Here is an 18,578-nt window from a genome sequence, read left to right as displayed (position 1 = left end):
GGATTCCTCTGGCTTCCCACAAATTACACAAGGGAAGAATAAGACAAAGACATGACCCAAAGGCTGTCACTGTACCATTACTGAGTCCAGCTGTATTTTGGACTATGAATGCTAAGAAGCATTGCTTACTGGGAAACGGACTTCATCTTTATCAGCACAGCAAGGGGTAACACACAGGCGCTAGGATAACGAGCAGCATAAGTGAGGAGCAGTCTCTCTTTTTCGGATGAAGACAAGAGCAATAGCAGGGAGCTTCTGCTCTGCACTGTTTCTTGTACCTGTGGGAAACCGCAGGAGACTGAGTCTTGCAGTGAGCGCCTGTGAAGCAGCTTGTGCCACTGTTAGGACCAGATCACTTCTTCCTGGGTTACTCACCAACAGTAAAGGCAAAAGTGTGAGATTCCCTATGATAAAGTATTTTATAATTGTTCCGGAGGGATTTATCTCTCCACCTCTTCAGTGATATAGTATGGATTAAATGACCTATTGATATTTATGTTTAGGAAGAAGCTTGATAGTCCTCTATATTTACGCCTGATTTCCTCTAAGCATTTTATCTGCCCAGCTAGCCAGCACTTTCACACCATTTAAGTGCTGTAGTCACATAGAATGGCCTGGTCAACTGACTGCAGAGGGGACGGTTGACCAGGCTAATCATTAAATAAATTACTTTGGTAACTCACCACTATTTTCCCAGTATATTCCATTCCCCAGTACGTGTACAGCTGTCCAAAGCAGAAGACCAAAGTGGTTGCACCACTGCCACCAAAAATCTGCCCAAAGTGCAGACCTGTACAGCATCCTAGTGTTGTCTCTGAGCACCCCCCTGTGATGAGCCTGTTACAGAAGGGAACCTAAGGCCCAGGACAGGGTCTTTCTTGATCAAGGTCACACACGAAGGCTGAAAATCAGGGATCTGCTCCACATTTTTCAAAAACGATGCAACTTCCCCTCCAGTCTATCCTTGAGCTAAATTATATTCTATGCATATAAAACTTCTGTAATTTCAGAGGTCACTTCTATGTATCATCTGTGTGCCCACAACTATACATATTGTTAAAATTCCTGATATCTATATTAAACATCATTGAATTTATCTCACAACATTCAACAGTGTACACCATTATCATCCTGTAAGGCTTAGGCTGTACCATACACATATGTACAAATTTACCTTCACTTCTAAGAGATAAGTATACCCATCAGCATGATGGTAATGTTTTGCAAGCACTCTATAAGCAGTCACTATTCCCATAAATGTTCTATTTATTTTCCCGAATATATTTGAAAATTACATCCTGAATGTGATTCCAATGCTACACACGTGCTCTGGGAAAAACAATTATGCCTTTGTAGGAAAATGTGAATTTCAGGATTCCAAAGCAGAAATCCTGAAAGAAGACCATCTCCAGGATGCCTTCCCCTATGTTTGACAGATACTGGTTGGAAGTTCTTATTTAAAAAAACTCATGAAACACTGCATTCATCATATTAGAGTGATAATACTTCAAGAAGACATTGTGAATAACGCAGTTTAAATAGCTTGGTGCTACAGCTGTAACTTAAGCTGTTCTAATTTATTACTGCCATTGTGGTTGATACAGTTTGCACTCTCCATAGCATTTCTTATTCATAATAGTGTAATTGTTAACGAGGACTTTGATTCAACTATTTTTATAAAACATGCATAAAAGATGCAAAATGGCAAATTGGAGATAATTACAAATAATTGCACCAGCAAGTACTAAAGCATCTGTAGCCTAAGAAAATCAGCATCTTGCAGCAACACACTTATGATTTTCTGAAACAAAACAGGTAAAAATATATTTAAGTCAGATCTTAAATTTTGCATGAATATATCAATAGACTGAAGGTAATTGCCAACAATTACAGGGCAACAGTGCCATCTTGAGGTCAATAAAGAATTAAAGGAAGAGGAAAGCTGCAGGTAATCGCTGAAGGTATTTTACTTTTAAACGCAGAAATTATTTGTTCCATCTATGTGTGCAAAGAAAAAAAAAAGACTCTCGAGCCATTTTCTTAGTTTGGTCTTGTTAAAAACAAAGCATTTGCAAACACCAGCCATTTCACAATGCAGTCTTTTCCTGAATCAATTACTAATTTATTTTCTTCATTGCTTGGTTTCCTCCTTTCACTAATCAGTACTTGCATTTTGCAGACGACAAAGCATGCAACAAAATTCTTGCATCCTACATATTTTTTTAGATTAGACTAACACCACTGCATATTCTACCCTTTGATGTTTTATGGGCTATACAATAAAGATCCACATGAAGGCCAGTAGAACTGCATTGCAGATTTTCCGGTTGAGGCACAGAACAGAAAAATCTGAATGTACAAACATGGTGAGAAAGCAGGGATTCACCCTCCAAATATGTGTGAGAATCTTCAACAATATGAAAGAATGCAGAAGGAAAGCTGCACTGATCCATATGGCACAGCTGCTTTGGCTGCGCATACCTGCCAGACATTTCAACCACACCTAGTGCTGGCTAATGGCCACCAGAATAGTGGTAGTTTTAGACTAGCAAACAAAATGGTCATATTCTAATTCTTTTAAGCAAAGGATGTGGTGAAAACAGTAACCACTATACAAGCAAATATGATAAGTTCTGCTGGGTGGTTAAGAATCTGCTAGAGCAGAACTATTGTTTGGTGACACAAGTACATGTCTATCAGCAAATACACCAAATTAAATTGATGTTTCAAGTAAGATTCTCTTTTTTCAAGTAAAAACCATCTAGAATACCTCCTTAGATAACATTCATGGCCCAATACGGAAACAAATGTTTTGAAAATTAGCTGTTTTCTAAGAATGTATGTTTTATGGCATTTCAACCAAGAGAGAAAATTTTTTTATGTAAAATATATGCCAGACATTACAGTTCCAAAGGATTTTTTTTTTAATTCGTGAGTCTGAGTGAGTTCATGAAACTTACACCACCTTAAGCAAGCAACTCCTACTCCAGCAGAGAATTGTGAAGGGAAAGATGGAAACACCTCAAAGCCTCAAGAAAATTAGGATTTGCTATTCAAAGTACAATTGCCCCTCCCCAAAACACAGGTGCTAATACCCTGGATGGTGTCCCTTCCAAGACAGCAGTCTCAGGAGATCAGGTTATAACACAGTTTCAAGACAAACCAAAGAAGGTATCTTTCAAATGCTATGCCCTGAAGCAGGCCTTTCAGGAGCTGATGGACAAGCCATTCAGCTGCCCAGGCAGAAATGAGTATAAACTCATCAATTATGCTAAGCTGACCCATCCCACTCATTAGCCAAAGACATTAAACTAAAAGTAGCCTGCTTTGATAGGTCACCTAGTTAGTAGGAAGAGATAACATAAAATCTCTTTTTGCTCTTTTGATAGTTAAAAAATATTTACAAGCGCAGACAAAAAAGCCAGTTTTTCCACATATACAAAATATCAATACTTATTTTATCAAGTACTGTACATTACATACAGCATCATTTTAACCTACAGATTATGAATCTCTGTACATATTTAATCTGAAAAGTTTTTCACACCAGATTTAGAAAAATCTGGTTTACAATATTCATTCTTTATATTTGCAAAAGAGTAATGTATGGTAAACAGGAGGACCAAAATATTTTTTCTTTAATAATACAGTTCGTTCAGTTTGTTTCATTTGGTATCAAAACTACCTGTTTTTTGTAATATAATCTCTTATGCCTTTATCATGAACTACCTATCATAGACTAAGAGTTTGTCTAACAACGGTTAAAATAAATTTTCAGTAGGTTCCAGCTTAAAAGAGGGAGGCACAAATATCTTCCTAAACATTTAATCATTTTTAACATCCATGTTACAGTTTCAGCGCATGCCCAAGATTTGTCTGCTCTTTAGTTGATAGTTTTTTTCCAGTTCAGACAGTGCTTGAGCCCGTAGATTTGCAGCATATAGACGTTTCTTGAGATCAGAGCATTTCCCTTTAGAAAGGGGATAGTTCTCCAAATTAACAGGAGGCACAGCATTCTCTTCACTTCCATCAAAGTGTACTTTCTTTTTGTTTGTAGAAAAGGGGAGCAGGAATGCATTATCTTAAGAAATCAAAAAATAAGTACTGAATTAGTGCATCTTTCAGCATTCATTGTTTAGCTTATGTCTTTTAAAGCTATTAACCATTTTGCTATCTACTTACAGCTTTAAGTGATCTAATTAAATACATTTTAGTTCAAAGCAACAATTCTTTTCCATTTTTTTGAGGAAAAATCGAAAACAAGGCTTTTAAATGATTGTGGTAAAAGGATACATGCCATTGTAGTTTCTAGGGTGCACCTCCCAACACCTAAGGAAATATTAGTTTACATAAGGAGAAAAGACATGGCCTTTCTTCTGAAGCACAGAAATTAAACAGTAACATAATCTAGTTCCAAAGGTAAATGTAGAATTAGGGTCTCAGCTACTGAAAAACCTTGTCTTTCCTTCATGGCAGGGGGCAGACCCAACCTGTCCAGAGGTCTTTCTACATTACCCACGTTGTTCCAACTCTATCCTTGTATTAAGTCAATGGGGTACAAACTAGGCTCTGATTTCATGATTAATGAGTTTAGGTGCATTAAAAATTAGCAAGTTACTTTCACTTCAGCCTCCAGAACAGGAATTTTCATAGTATAGCTATGTTTTAGGTGTATAGAACTGCCACAATCAAAAGGCAGTTAGTTTGTTTTGGTTTTAATGACTCAGGGTACAAAAACTACCATCAAAAGCTATTAAAACAGCTGAGTTGCCTATCATAAGAGGCAATTTCACAAGGCTCAACTTAAGGTGTGATTTTTAATTATTTATTTTTAATCAAAGGTCTAACTATCCTAATCTTAACACTGCTGAAGCCTTAATTTTCAATTAATTAGGCTAGAGCAAGAGTGCAATAAGCACAAAAGAGTGAGCAGTACCAAACTGAAGAGGCTAGTGAATGTTTCAGCATTTTGTTGTTTCATGTCAGTAAGCTATATCTGTTTTAACATTAAATCCTTCCCTAAGAAGGGACACTGTCTTAGGACCCAGGATTTTTGGTATTCCATTTCAATGTGAAGTGAACCACACAACTGACTTTGAGAAGAATTAGGGATCCAAGAGATGTGCAAGATGCAACCCAGTTGTGAAAAATACAGTAATAGTTGAGAAACTAAAAATAACAGAAGCAAGTGGTCTTGGTAACATATTGGAGAAACACTTAGTCCATTCCTATCCAGACAGGGAGAATTTGAGAAACAGTATTACAAGAGTACCATGGAATGAATTGGAAGTGTAGCAAACATTGTGACAAATGTTTAATCAAGTAATCTACAGCTATTGCAAGACTTAGTCTTGTAATAACTATATTCACTTTTCTGCATTGTCTGTCTTGAGGTATTAACTGCTCAAAGTGGTTTTGCCCATCTTCAAAAACTAATACCCCTGTTAAGGTCAAAGTATCACATAAAGGGGTAGGAGATGCAGAAGAGAACAGAAGCAAATGCTGAAGCTCATTAACCTTCAGTCATCCAGTGGTAGAGGCAACATCAGAAAGCCCAAGGCAAGTTTATTCTTAATTTTGATACATTAAAGAATATGAAGTCAGACAATATATTGAGAAACAGGTGGAATTCTCAAAATTGACAGGAATGTTAGAAATGGCTCAAGGACCACTAACTTCTGGTGGCATTTTACTTGTGTTCTTTCCTGCTGTGATAGGCACTTCTTGAAAAAAATGCAACTTCAGTTTTATTTGTATTAGAGGCAGTGACGTGCTTATCTTGTTTTATCTGACCAAAACTAAATGAAGAGATTGTTGCTGCATGTTATAGAGTGTTCACATTTCTTTGTTCTAGAGTACTACTTCGGACCCAGCCACTTAAATATTCTACCACTATTTCAAAATGCATTTAGATACTTCAATCATTTTTACTATTAAAAGATGGGTGCAATGAACAGACAATACTACCTCTTATGATAGTAAGGACTGAACAACTGAGGCCAAAGTGAGTGTCAAATACTTATGGGGTAATAACCACTATAAAACAGATTGGACTACAGCTAGTCAGTAAGCATTATAGCACATTTTCAAAACTGTTTTGTTTTGGGGGGGGGGTTTTGTTGTGTTTTTTTTTTTTTCTAGTGAGTTAAACTGGAGTATGATAATAGCAGTTTGTATTCTTCAGAACTTATACAATGCACCAATCACAGCTGGGTCACTGGCAACAAATATTATTTCCCACACTGAAGTTTTTGGAAGTTGAACTAAAGCTGAAGTGATTAGACATGTGCAATTTTATTAAAATTAACTAAAACAAAGGTCTATAAAAAGACATTCATAAGTAAAATAAGTGCAGCTCAGAAACATTTGGGTTACAAGTCAGCACTTCCATTAGCTTACCATAAGAACCTAATTTTCAAAACAGCATAAGACCACAGTGCTGACAGTGGTAACTCATACTCATGGTTGAGCATCATTCATTAAGTCTTTTTGCAAAGTAGAAAATCAAGAGTCTCTTCCCAACCACGCAGAGATAATTGGGGTTTGTATGGCTACAATGGGACTAGGCACAGCACGCTGAGCATCAGGGGCATTCTTCTGGTCATACCAGCCTACGTTTATCAGTGCAAGTGGCTTCTTGCATATTTTCATACCTGGACCATCTGCACAAGCTAATGTCCTCTGCTGTTTGTAGAGATTGTAGTTCCTCATCAGGTTTTCAGCTCTGTTTTGAAAAGAGACGTTTAAGCTTTTTGTTGTAAGATTGTAGAGTTTCTAATATAGGCAATTATCGGTTAGTAAGATACCTAGCAAGTTTGTCCTCTGCCAGTCTCTCTCGAACACAGAGTTCCCGTTCTCTCTCTGGAAGTAGAAATATGGTAGTATGCAGTGTTAAAATGTAAATGTTAAAGTTAGAGTGATTGTGCATGATGGATTTTCTTGCAGAAAAAGACAGCAGTAATAAACTGTCAGATGCACCATTTCTGCTTCTATGGCTCTAAACAAGAATAACTGCTGTGTAGATATACCTTTGTCAATGCACTGATAAAGCACTGGACAAGTACTCTGAAATGCCAGGCACACTTCCCCCCCCAAACGCTGCTATAGCTGCAACAGTGAAGCTATAGCAGCTTTCTATTCTGCACATGAACTCATGGCACACATGACACCAGTTCTAAATATTTAGATACCAGATACTGTAATTCAGCTATGACTAAACACCCTGTTTACAGCAGCAGCAGCTGTTACTCAGGCTCAGAAAACAATATATATGGTTAAAATCTGTATTACAGAGACTACTGCATATACAAAGACGTATTTTATGTGGGCAGGAAATCCCAACACCTGAAGACCAGCCATCTATAGTTTCACAGGTAAGCTGCCTGTAGGGTGCAGCTTTTATAAAAGCTGTTGACAGTTTACTCAAGTATATTTTGCTCCAACATCAGGCTCACCTTAGGTTATACATTAGTAGAGCCAATGTTCGCTTACACAGAGTAGGTGAAAAGCAACCTACACTGCACAGTGCAGAACTATATTCATACTCCATTTTTCTGCATACTTTCCTAATTGTCACTCATGTTTAATAATCTTCCCAAACCAGACTTCTATCCAAACTGCCAATTATATCTTAGTAACTTAAAACAAGAACTACTATCTATGAGTAAAAGCCCAAGCATTCTTGTTTCAGTCTTTAGACTGAATTTTAGTAGTGAATGCAGGAGTACAATATCCTAGTGCATTAAAATGAGAGTTTTGAAAACTGTCTACCTTTCCTTCCTCTGCACTTATTCTTTTGAATCAGAATCCCATTGCCACCCCCTTCCCAAAGTGGAATATCATACGCTCCAAACGTTGCTCTCTGTCTTTAATGGCTTGTTCTCGCTCCTGTAATTGTTGTTCCTTCCGTTTCAGCTCATTCACTGCAGCATCTGAATGCTGCAGCCTTTCTGGCTCCCATGATCTCCGGCCTCTTTTATCAGAATTTTGTCTTTGTTCTTCTGTCACCAAATCTGCTATCAAGGGGTGCTGCAGAATATCTTCAACAGAAGGTCGGCAATAATCCTAAAGGAAAGACATTACCAACAGGTTCCATCCGTAACCAAGAAACGTTAAGGCCAGGGATTTCCAAGCAAGACCCACTGCAGGTAGAAACCAGCTGAGGTGCTATACAGTGAAGGAGAAGTTGGAGAAAAATGGAGTTAGGAAGGGTAGCACAGCCAGATGACAAAAGTTGAGGGAGAAGGCTGTTACCAGCCTTCAGCTCCAGAAGCTCAAAGTCTGGGTCTCCCAGCCCAGGCACCTGCTCCTTTTAGAGCCAGAATGGGGTGGGGAGCCTACAGAGGCAATTGTCCATAGGTTCTGGAGCTAACACTCCACATCTCTGCCTGTCACTTGATTCTTGAAGGATCCATACCTGTTGGAGACTTGGGTTCTTGTTACAGCTTTGTTGTCTCATGCAGTATTCTTCTCAACATCCCCATGCCAGCCATGGGGGGCGAGCTATACATTAGCCATATGAATCAAAACCCGAAATGGAGACAAAACAACCCCTTCCAACTTCCAAACACACTGGAACCATTTTAGTCCTGAAGTTATAAGACCTTGTTAAACATGCTGTTATGAAATTCTCTATAAGCCAATACTGAGACAGTCTTTTTGCATCCTGTGAACCTAGCATAACACTTCATCTGCTGCCTTTGTTTAATGGACTCAAAGCACAATTCCTTCCTCCTTCTCCTACAAGTGATATTGACAGTGATGACAAGGTGATTAGCAACCACAACTCCAGATCAGTTTGTTTCTTAATTGAGAAGAAAAACTAGTATTTCAGTACTAGTTCAAATTATAGGTGGAAAAAATAGTAATTGACTCTTACCTTTACATTCAGCATCTCTTTGAGAAGTTCATTCAACTGCTCTGAGTAACGATATGGTATTCGTCTGAACTTCCCTTCCCTTATCTTTTCTGCCAACTCCTTTTGGTTGTAAGCTCTAAATGGAGGCCTGAAGAAGAACATTTTTCTTGGATTCTTTCACTAGTTTTACAGGACTTATTCTCCATAAAAATGTATCAGACTAAAAAAAGCCACAATAAAAGGTTTGTTTTGATGTCAAGACCAATACAGAAATAAAAATCTAGGACTCGTCTCTGAAACCTTTAAGCTTTCATCTATACAAAATTTAATGATACATGCATTAACAGCTAAGTTTCCACATTAACTACCACACTACTATACTTACGAGAGAGCACATAGTTCATACAGGAGACATCCTAGGGACCAGATGTCAGATTTTTCATTGTATGACATGTGGTTCATTTGTTCCTAAAGAAAGAGAACAATCTTAGGTTTATTAACTAAGACATTGTTCTACTATTGCAGGATAATCAACAACTGTTCAAACCTAAATTAAACCATTACTTACTGGAGTTAGTTTTAAGATTCTAACTTAATTAATCTCCACAGCTACTCTTACTAGCAGGATTTTAACAAGTTATGGCAGTACTACGCTGTAGAAGACTGAAGTGTTGCACCAATCTTCAGCTGATACAACACCATATTTCAGCCAACATTCATCTTTCCCTCACAAAATGCACCATATCAGGGAAATAACTCATTCTTGCTCATTTCCACTACAAATTAAAATCCTACCATCAAGAGGTAATTTAATAAGCTCTTGACCTTAACACTATGAAACATAAAAGTGCTCTAGCTTCCCTGTTCCTTTTCAGGAACTATATACTCCAACATATCTCTAACATTGCAAGAATACATCAAAACTTACAGAGCAAAGAGCAACTTTAATTAGAAGGCAGTGACGGTGTGGGGAAGAAAGATGAAAATAACTGCAAAATAACCTTGGTCTCCAGAACATATACACTCCATGAAAAAAGTCACCTGCATTTAAGACTAGGAACTCTTCATTAAAACCTCCCAAACATTCATGGACTCTGAGACCAACACTGAAGAAAACAGATCTTGGAGGGACAAAAGGGAAGATAAGGCACAGAAGGGAGGTCTTACTGGAGACATATAATATGGAGTTCCAACGAATGTTTTGGCAAAGCTGGTGTCATGGTGCAATATTCTAGCCAGTCCAAAATCTCCAAGTTTCACATTCTGCTTGCCATCTAGAAAGACATTTGCTGGTTTTAGGTCACGATGCACAGTGACTCCACCATCACTCCGTCTGTGACATTCCTTCAAGGCCAATGTCAATTGAGTCAATACTCGGAGAACAAAGCTTTCTTCCAAGTAATGCCTGAAAGATGAATACATTGTTTAAAAAGATATTCTCTGAGCATACATCAGTTAAAGTAGCTGCTGCCAGTCCTAGTTCTGTAACTTTTAAAATACTACTATTATAAAACATCACTGAATCAACCCCGGCACCTTTATAGAAAACTAACAGCAACAGGCACCTACCTACATATGCTATTTTAAAAATGGAAATTTTAAAAAATCATTCCAAATATGTTGGAAGACATCTAGACTTTTGTTGCAGCATCCCTGTAATATTTCCTTCCTCCTCCAAAGAGTCTAACAAATATGTAGCATTTCCATTACTTACAACACAAATATCAATTTGATGCTTTTGTGATGAGATCTGTCCCTCTCATCACTTATAACAGTATATTGTCAGCTGTTCATAATGAGCAACATACAACAACAACAAAGCCAAGACAGGACTGATTTTTAATATAGCCTTCCTTAAATGAAAACACTGATGTTTGGGGACAACTGCAGTACCATTTTAGACTATTCTTCCAAAGTAACACATGTGGTGTCACGCACTTGTTTAACCTAAGAATGTGAAAACGGGTATTATACTTAAGTAGGCTGCTAAGTCTAAGATTAGACCAAGGTAAAGTCTCATCAACTTGGTGTCTCCACAAGCTTTATATACAGGCACATAAAGTAGCTTTTAACATCATGTTCAGAATCACTTTTCCCTTTCATGTATTTTGGCGTTCTAACAGAAAATAGGGTGCAAGTGGTTTTACTGACGGGCAAACCAGAAGAACCTCACAGATCAAGCTACCTATATGCAAGAACTATGACTTGCTGGTTTATGTTTTCAACCCCATGTATAGCATGGCATCCAGAAACCCTTCAACAGCTTCTGCCTCATAATAGAGCTCAGTTTTTTTACTATTTCAACATAAACATCCAATCAGTTGGTGCATTCATTGGCGCAATTCCCATTGGTGTTGTAAATTTGTACAAAACCTTTCACATTTCAGAAGAGTTGTTCGGTCCAAAGGATTAAACTTAAAGTTGCTCATAACTTAAAGTTATGAAGAGGAGATACATTTCACTTTTCTTTTGATTTCCCAAGATACTTAATGCTGGATACTCCAACATTACCACAGACAGATTGATTCCACGTGCCTTTCTTTTGTGCACCTTGCAATTAAGCTAGCCAGGTCACCACCATCACAGTACTCCATCACGATGTACAGGGTGGTGCTGCTTCTGTCGATGATCCGGTCGTAATAGCGGACGATATTCGGATGTCTCAGCTCGCGAAGCAAATTCACTTCCGAAACAAGCATTTGTTTCTCTGCCTCTGTCATTGAGCCGTAGTCAAGCTCCTTCCATACCAAGATCTAGGGAGGGAAAAAGCACCTTAGGGGGTGAGGCTTTTATACACGAGCCAGACCTCTGCGGGAGCGGGGAAGAGGGGCTTTCGAAGCCGCTCGCTTATCTCCGAGACCCGCCAGCACCCAGCTGAAACGGACAGCACCGGCACGCTACGATGCCCCAGCCCCCACCGCCGCTACCGCTACCGCCGCCGCCTCACCTTGCCGTCGGCCTTGCGGCGCACCTTGCGGCACCTGCCGTAGGACCCGGCGCCGATGGTGAGCAGCACCTCGTAGTCGTCAGGGCGGCCGGGCATGGCGACGCAACCGCCACAAACCCCCGGAGGGCCGGCCTCGGCACCCGCGCTGTTTAAACGCGCCGCCCCTCCCTCCCATTGGCCTGGCTCCCCAGCACCGCCCACGTGCCTCGCCTTCCCATTGGCTACGCCGCCGTAAACAACGACTGCCAGGTTACGGCCGTTACAACTGCCGGGTGGCGGTGCCAGGGAGCTCTCGCGAGAGCTGGGGCTGCGCTATTTCCCGCCTCCCCTCCTCCCTCCCTCCCTCCCTCCGCTCCGCTTCGCGTCGCGTCGCCGCTCCTCGCCGGCCGGGGGCTCCGGGGGACGCCCCGCGGGGCAGCCTACCCGGCGGGTAGGGCACGGCGGCGGGGGCCGCCCCGGAGGCGGGCAGCCCCTCTCCCCGGCGATTTCCCAGAGCGAGGCGGGCAGCGGGTGTCCGTCCTTGCGCGCGGACCGGGTGAGGCACTAGGCGGCCTCTCGGGGTTCCGTCAGGTCGACGGCTTTTGGTTTCCTTTCTTTCGGGTACTCTGAGGAGAACAAGCTCTGAAATTACCAGCAAACCAACTCCTGGGGTTCCCCTCTTAACTACAACGGCGGGGGGCCGCCGCCCCGAGCCCCCCGGCGGCCGACCCAGACCCGCCTCTGCGTTGGGGCTGAGGCGGTCCCTCCCCTCGGCACCCCCGTCAGCGCCGTTCCAAAGGGGCGGTCGGCACCTGGCGGGGCTGGGTGAAGCGTCCTGCGGGTGGGTGTAAGTAACGTACTCGGAGCTCCTCGGGAAGAGATGTTGCTTCCAGTAAAAATAACAGCAAATTGTCCCATTTCCTGAAATACTGACGTCTGTTGAACAGATGCCGACAGAAAATCGGAATATCCGAACAGAGTTTTTTAATATTGAGAAGTGCTTAAAAAAACTCAAGCTATTTAAAATAATAGAAATTGGTTCAGGAAAACTGTCCTTTAAAACCAATGAGGAAAAGTCCTCATGATTCTTCAAGAAATTATTCGTTAAAAACGCCAAAAGTCGTGGCAGCTTTACTGTTACACCATATGCAAATACCTGTACTATGCAATACACAAACACCTTTTGAAAATAGACCAAATAATGGCTTAAAATGTAAGTTTGAAAATAGGAATGCATGGGTCCATATCCAAAAGTTGAGCTAGTAATTCTTACGGTTACATTAAATGGCACTAAATGACACCACAATATACTGAATAACATTACAGAAATTTTAAGAAGCGTGTAGTGTATTTTCTAGCATAATTTACAATAATTCTGGAGTGATACCGAAGTGCAGTTCTAGATTCAATTTAATCTCTCTCCATGTGGAAGTGGCTGTGACGGAAAGAACTCCTAGTTCTTCAGCAAAGAATGGTAACATGCTCCTATAATGCCTGAATCAGGTGCAAAAGGGAACAGCTGTACTTGTTGACCTAGAAATTCAGCAGTATGACAGAGTAGTTTCTCATACTGCATCTGCACATGGTCTCATTAATTTCCCCATTTTATTTCAGGCTTTGAAAAAGGTTTGAGGGGGATAGGTATCATGCTATTACTGAATATTTATGAAATATATGAGTCTTTAGAAAAATCTAAGCCTTTACTTTCATCATCAGGAGGCACAAAAGCTCCTCTTAACCATTATAAAAATCCTATAGCTTTCTATCTGTAGGTAATGTCTATTCGTTACAGGAAAAAATGAGCAAATGAATTATACAGTGTAAAGACTTTTTTTTTGTTAATGAGTAACAGGGTGTTCTAAACGGTTCATTTTTATCACTGATTTTAATTACCTTAGAAGAAAATCCTTACATACATGACGAACATAATAAATAAATTATGGCATTATGCAATAAAAATGACAAAAAGTACAGTATGTATTATTCAGGCTGTAAGCTTCATTTCTGGTTTCAAATAGCCCGTTTCAAACTTCTGTACTTTTAAATTAGCAAAAGGTCATCATGCATTCCCACTATTATCAATGGAAGTCTTTCTATTTATATTTCAAAAGAAATAGAGTAGGTTTTCAATACTGTGTTTTGTCTAGGGACTATCTTGAAAGTTTCTTTAGAAATGTTGGTTTGAATCAGAGAAATGTCAAAATGTCAAGTTCCAAAAACCAGTAGCACAGTCATTTTACTTCTGGTTATACTTATTTTTTAAGAGCTGGGTAATTCTGAGAAAAATGCATTTCTAAAATTGGTCATTAAAATTTTCAGTAGGCACTCCATTGTCCTTCTTTCTGATTTTCACACTGGCCATATAAGAGAACCCAGAGTCCAACGATTCCAAAAATATCTATCGTGTTTGAAATGGGGGCCCCTTCTGTCAGGTACTGTATTTTCAGCTCTGATCTCTAGTTCAGGAGCAACTCTTAGATTTCTAGTCTTGAAAATACATGTGTTGACTTCAGGTCTTTGAAAGCTACCAAATAGTTTTCAATAATCTATTTATAATATTGCTTGTAATATTTTATTCTGCCTTTTTTTTTACATCAAATTTCACTAATAATTTCCCAAAACTTAACAAACACACAAAAAACTTATTCTGTAGTTCTCTGCCACAGTTTATCGATTTTTGTGACATCTGTCATTTGTGCTGTAAGGAGTACCTTTTCCCTTATTCCAGGGCCTAGTTATCTGACAAAATATTAAATGCTGAAGATAAATGACATGGTAGGTAATTTGATATTTCTCTTAGATATTTTCTTTTTTGCACATGGAAATAAGTAAAAATAAATGGCTAACACTTTGCTGTGGGAGTCTGACACAGTATAATTATACAGATTAATAGCAAAAGCATTGTAAAGCACTGCAGCAAATTAAATTACGTTTCTGGCAACTTTGTTAGTGAATTAGAGAAAATGGAAATACAGGTTCAGAAACAGAAAAGAAGCTCAGTAGGAAAAATACTGAAAATAAACACAGAAAGAGGATGAACAATGAAAAATAAATGCACTTTATAAAAATAATTGGAAAAATATCTGAGAAAAATCTTGTTCTTTCTCTTCAAAGAGGTGAAAGACATGTAAAATGATATTCCAGGATCTCAGAAATATGCCAAAGTCTTCTAGCAAAAAGGAGCAATTGAGTATCTAATATTAGCAAGGTAAGAGATCTTAAGGATGCTTTTAAATGACAAGAAGAGGAATTATAAATATTGGAGTGACTGAGACATGAATGTTTTATTTTTAGTTCATTTTCACCACATAAGTAGTTTGGGTTTTTTAATATTCAATTGCATTTGTCCTTACCTGTCCTTATGCACATTGCTGGGTTTTTTCTCACCTTCTCTCATTTGGTGCATGCACAGAAATTTACATTTACCCAGGACTATTGTACACAGATAACAGCTTTTTTTTTTTTTTTCCCTAATTTTCTAGTTGCTGACTTTAATGTCAAAATTCATATCTAGGATTGACAAAAACATGTAAAATGCTGAGATATTAGACAGAAGCACTGTCTAAAAAGTACTAGAGGGTAAAATTTCCTAGTATGTTTCCTCTATTGGTTTGGGAGGGAAACAAAGAACATGTTCATTGAAGAAATTTTGCACAACACAGCTGAGGACAGGACAGCAAAGGAACAAAGTTTAGAAGCATGAATTATAGTGCTTAAGACCATGCTACTTTTCATTTTTTGTAATGTTAGGATTCAGAGCCAAGTTGGACTCCAAAAGCGGTATGTGCAGCAGGCAGCCTTCAATAAGGGAGTTTGTTGCAGAAGCCGTACCTTTGTGGTTTTGCATTACAAACCATTAAAATGAGGAAAACATAAACTCACATGAAATAAATTCAGCAGCAGGTTAAGTTTTTACATGAAGCACTGAAAAAAACAAAAAGCTAACAGCATGGGAATTAATGAGGAGGAGACTGAGGAGAGTAGAAAAGATGTTTTTGCATTCAGAGAGGGGAGCATATAAATTCTACTAACTTCAGATTTGCTTTTTCTGTTCCTTATATTCTGTAGAGGAATATTTAAATACAATACATGGCTGGACATTTTGAAAGTATATAATTACTTAGCTCTGTTTCTTGAGATAACAGCCCTATCTATTATATATGGCTTCATATATATGCTAATTTTCAAATAGTATTCATTTACCTTAAGAACAGAAAGTGCTTGAATTGATCTTTAAGACCACTGTTCAAACTGCTTAAGAAACTGATCTTTTGAGGTGCATAGAACTTCAAAAGTTAAATTCCTGAGTAACTTTAAATCCTAAATTCATCCAAACCTGAAGAATTGGAATTGTCTCTAAGCAAGAACTCTAATATGACAATCTGTGATTTCTGTTCTGGGCTTGCTTACTAACTCAGTCCTAGGAAAGTAGACATGTTTATAATCTATGCCTCAATTTCTCCTCTTTTGAAAGGGAGGTAGTATACTTGCCTTCCAGATTAAAGTTTGTATAGTACCTCTCAAAACATTTGACAAAAAATGCTTTAAGTGATACAATAAATATTTTGATACAGTGATACAGTAAATATTTTGCTGACTTGAGCTGTCTAATTTTTTAAAAAGCAACAATATTAGGATTTCTTTTTGTGGAACAGTCAGTCTCTAATGTTTTTCCGTGAATTTATTTGTACATACAGTCCCTTCAGATATATTGGGAAAGTACAGTCAGTACAGCCATCATCAGATCTACATGCACCATTATTGTCACAGATATTTTCATTACCAGGCCAGTCATTATCTCTCTAACCCCCCATGCGTATAGACCCATGCTATGATAAGAATAATAGATTTTTCTCTGCCTTGTTTCTCCTGTAGGAGAAAAATGCACAGAAATCACATTAAACATTAAAGTGATATCACTAGTAATGTTTGCAAAATCTCTTCCACATTCTCTCCCAGGTCATCACACCTGCAAAGTGTCATGCAGTTCAGGCTTACTCTGAATCCAGTACCTTTCTGCCCACTCAGAGGGTAGTAAGGCTGTAAGCGTGCAGTTGCTGCCAAATATCTCCTGCCTTACAAGCCACCATGCCTGGAAATACAGGCAGGAGAGCCTTCAAATGGAAGGCTTCAGTATACTTTGGGGCACTCTTTAATGACACAACAGCTTCTGCAAAGTCTTGATAACTCAGGTTTTAAGCTTGGAGGACAGCCAAGCCCTCTCCAGCTTCATTCACATCACACTTCCTTTGGCTGAAGCATGCACTTACTGACCAAATTTTTAAAACCAACTGCCAGCAGAGACACAGTGTCAGCCCTATTCCTGTTCTGTTTAGACAAAGGCAGGGTTTTGTTCTCATCAGTCCTACATTTTGCTTATTTAGTAGCAAATGGAGAAGATAAAACTGTAGTTATCACAAGCAGAATACCTGCTTCAGGTATTTTTTTTGTAGCAGATACCAAAGGAATCAGTTTGCATACCATACTGATCTCAGATTACAATGCATAGTCTTATTTGGGCACTGCCCATAATACACAGTCAGATTTTGTAATGTTACATATTACAAGTGCTTTAGTTAGATGGGTTAGAGACAGTATTTTCCATGAAGCAAGATCCATAAAGAGCTGTAGCAGTGTTTTAACAGGTGGCACCTGTCACAGTTGGGACTCTTCGACAGTACAAGTACATGACATACTGTAGCCCCCTGTAGAAACACACAGAAACTGCATAACAATCCTTTGCTTTGAGGAGATGAATAAATTCCTGTGCCAAGAATATCAGTTATATCTGGTGTAATTGACTGTTAAGGAAAAAAGGCCATGTGGTTGGAGCAGAGGGTGGGGAGACAAATTTTTGGCAGAAGAAAAATATTCTGGTACCATATGGTACAGAACTCCCTGGTGTCCCTAAGCTCAAATTACAGGAAACTGGCTGCCTGATTTTCAACAGGGAAGATTTGAATTCTGAGCTGCTGAGCTGCTATACAACTGTAACACCTATTGCCTTAGTGAGGATCCTAGTATGTGGGTTTCCCAGTGATATTATCACAAAAAAAAAAAAAAAAGATTTTGAAAACAAGACAGTTCAAATGCAACCATCTGGAGTGGCATTTTCCATTGCAAAGGTTTAAAAGCCAGTGTTTACTTTGCATAGAACTGATTTTTTGATCCAGTTCCCTATGGAAGTGGAACTTAACTGATCATATCACCTATATATTTCCATTAGTCTCTATATCCCTTCCCCTCCTACAAGTTCGAAGAAGATAACACAGCAGAGAGGGAAGAAACATCCTAAAGTGCTCAACTATATTATTAGATCAAAGAATCCACACGGATGATAATGATGATGAATGGGTTCACTGCTGGGAAAACTTTTGACTAATGTGTGCTCTTGAGACACTAGAGAATCTAACTATGAGATACAAATCCACAGGAAAACAAACTTCATTAGCTCCACTGCTTACTGAACTATGTATATTTTTAATGTAATGTATTATTCTGAAACCAAACTGAAATCCAGTCCTACTTATATTACAGTAAGGTGATTATAGTGAATAAGTGCTTTCATGTGGAGAAAATGCCTGGTACTTACAAGCTCTTTAGACTAATGGAGAAAGGCATAACATGAACTGATTTTCAGAAGATGAAGTCAGACAAATTAGGGGAAAAGGCACAGATTTTTAGCTGAGAGAGCAAGTAACCTTAGGAGCAGACAACTAAGGTGAGTGGAGATTCTCTGATTTTTTATGTTTACAAATCAGGACAGTGTTTCTTTTTGAAAGATAAACTTTAACC

At 38.9% G+C, this 18,578-nt stretch overlaps 1 protein-coding gene and 1 long non-coding RNA gene across 2 annotated transcripts in view; one reads left to right on the top strand and one right to left on the bottom strand.

Moving 5' to 3' along the window:
- Positions 1-1,403: 1,403 nt before the first annotated feature.
- On the bottom strand, positions 1,404-12,013 carry NEK2 (NIMA related kinase 2). The gene is made up of 9 exons (XM_069800189.1): positions 11,805-12,013; positions 11,393-11,610; positions 10,025-10,262; positions 9,243-9,325; positions 8,879-9,005; positions 7,845-8,064; positions 6,807-6,861; positions 6,654-6,724; positions 1,404-4,081 (listed from the first exon to the last, which is right to left on the bottom strand). The coding sequence occupies exons 1-9, from the start codon at positions 11,898-11,900 to the stop codon at positions 3,855-3,857; spliced, it is 1,335 nt and encodes a 444-aa protein (XP_069656290.1). The 5' UTR covers positions 11,901-12,013; the 3' UTR covers positions 1,404-3,854.
- Positions 12,014-12,232: 219 nt separating this feature from the next.
- Positions 12,233-18,578, top strand: part of LOC138688578 (uncharacterized) — a 37,102-nt gene continuing 30,756 nt past the window's right edge. Inside the window, exons 1-2 of the long non-coding RNA XR_011327449.1 lie at positions 12,233-12,630; positions 14,898-14,991. This is a non-coding gene — a long non-coding RNA (uncharacterized lncRNA). The remainder of the gene's footprint in view (positions 12,631-14,897; positions 14,992-18,578) is intronic.

Source organism: Haliaeetus albicilla, chromosome 13, assembly GCF_947461875.1.
Source record: "Haliaeetus albicilla chromosome 13, bHalAlb1.1, whole genome shotgun sequence".
In the NCBI taxonomy this organism is placed as follows: Eukaryota; Metazoa; Chordata; class Aves; order Accipitriformes; family Accipitridae; genus Haliaeetus; species Haliaeetus albicilla.
Note: the sequence above shows the minus strand (reverse complement) of the source record. Positions and strands in the feature narration are given on the sequence as shown.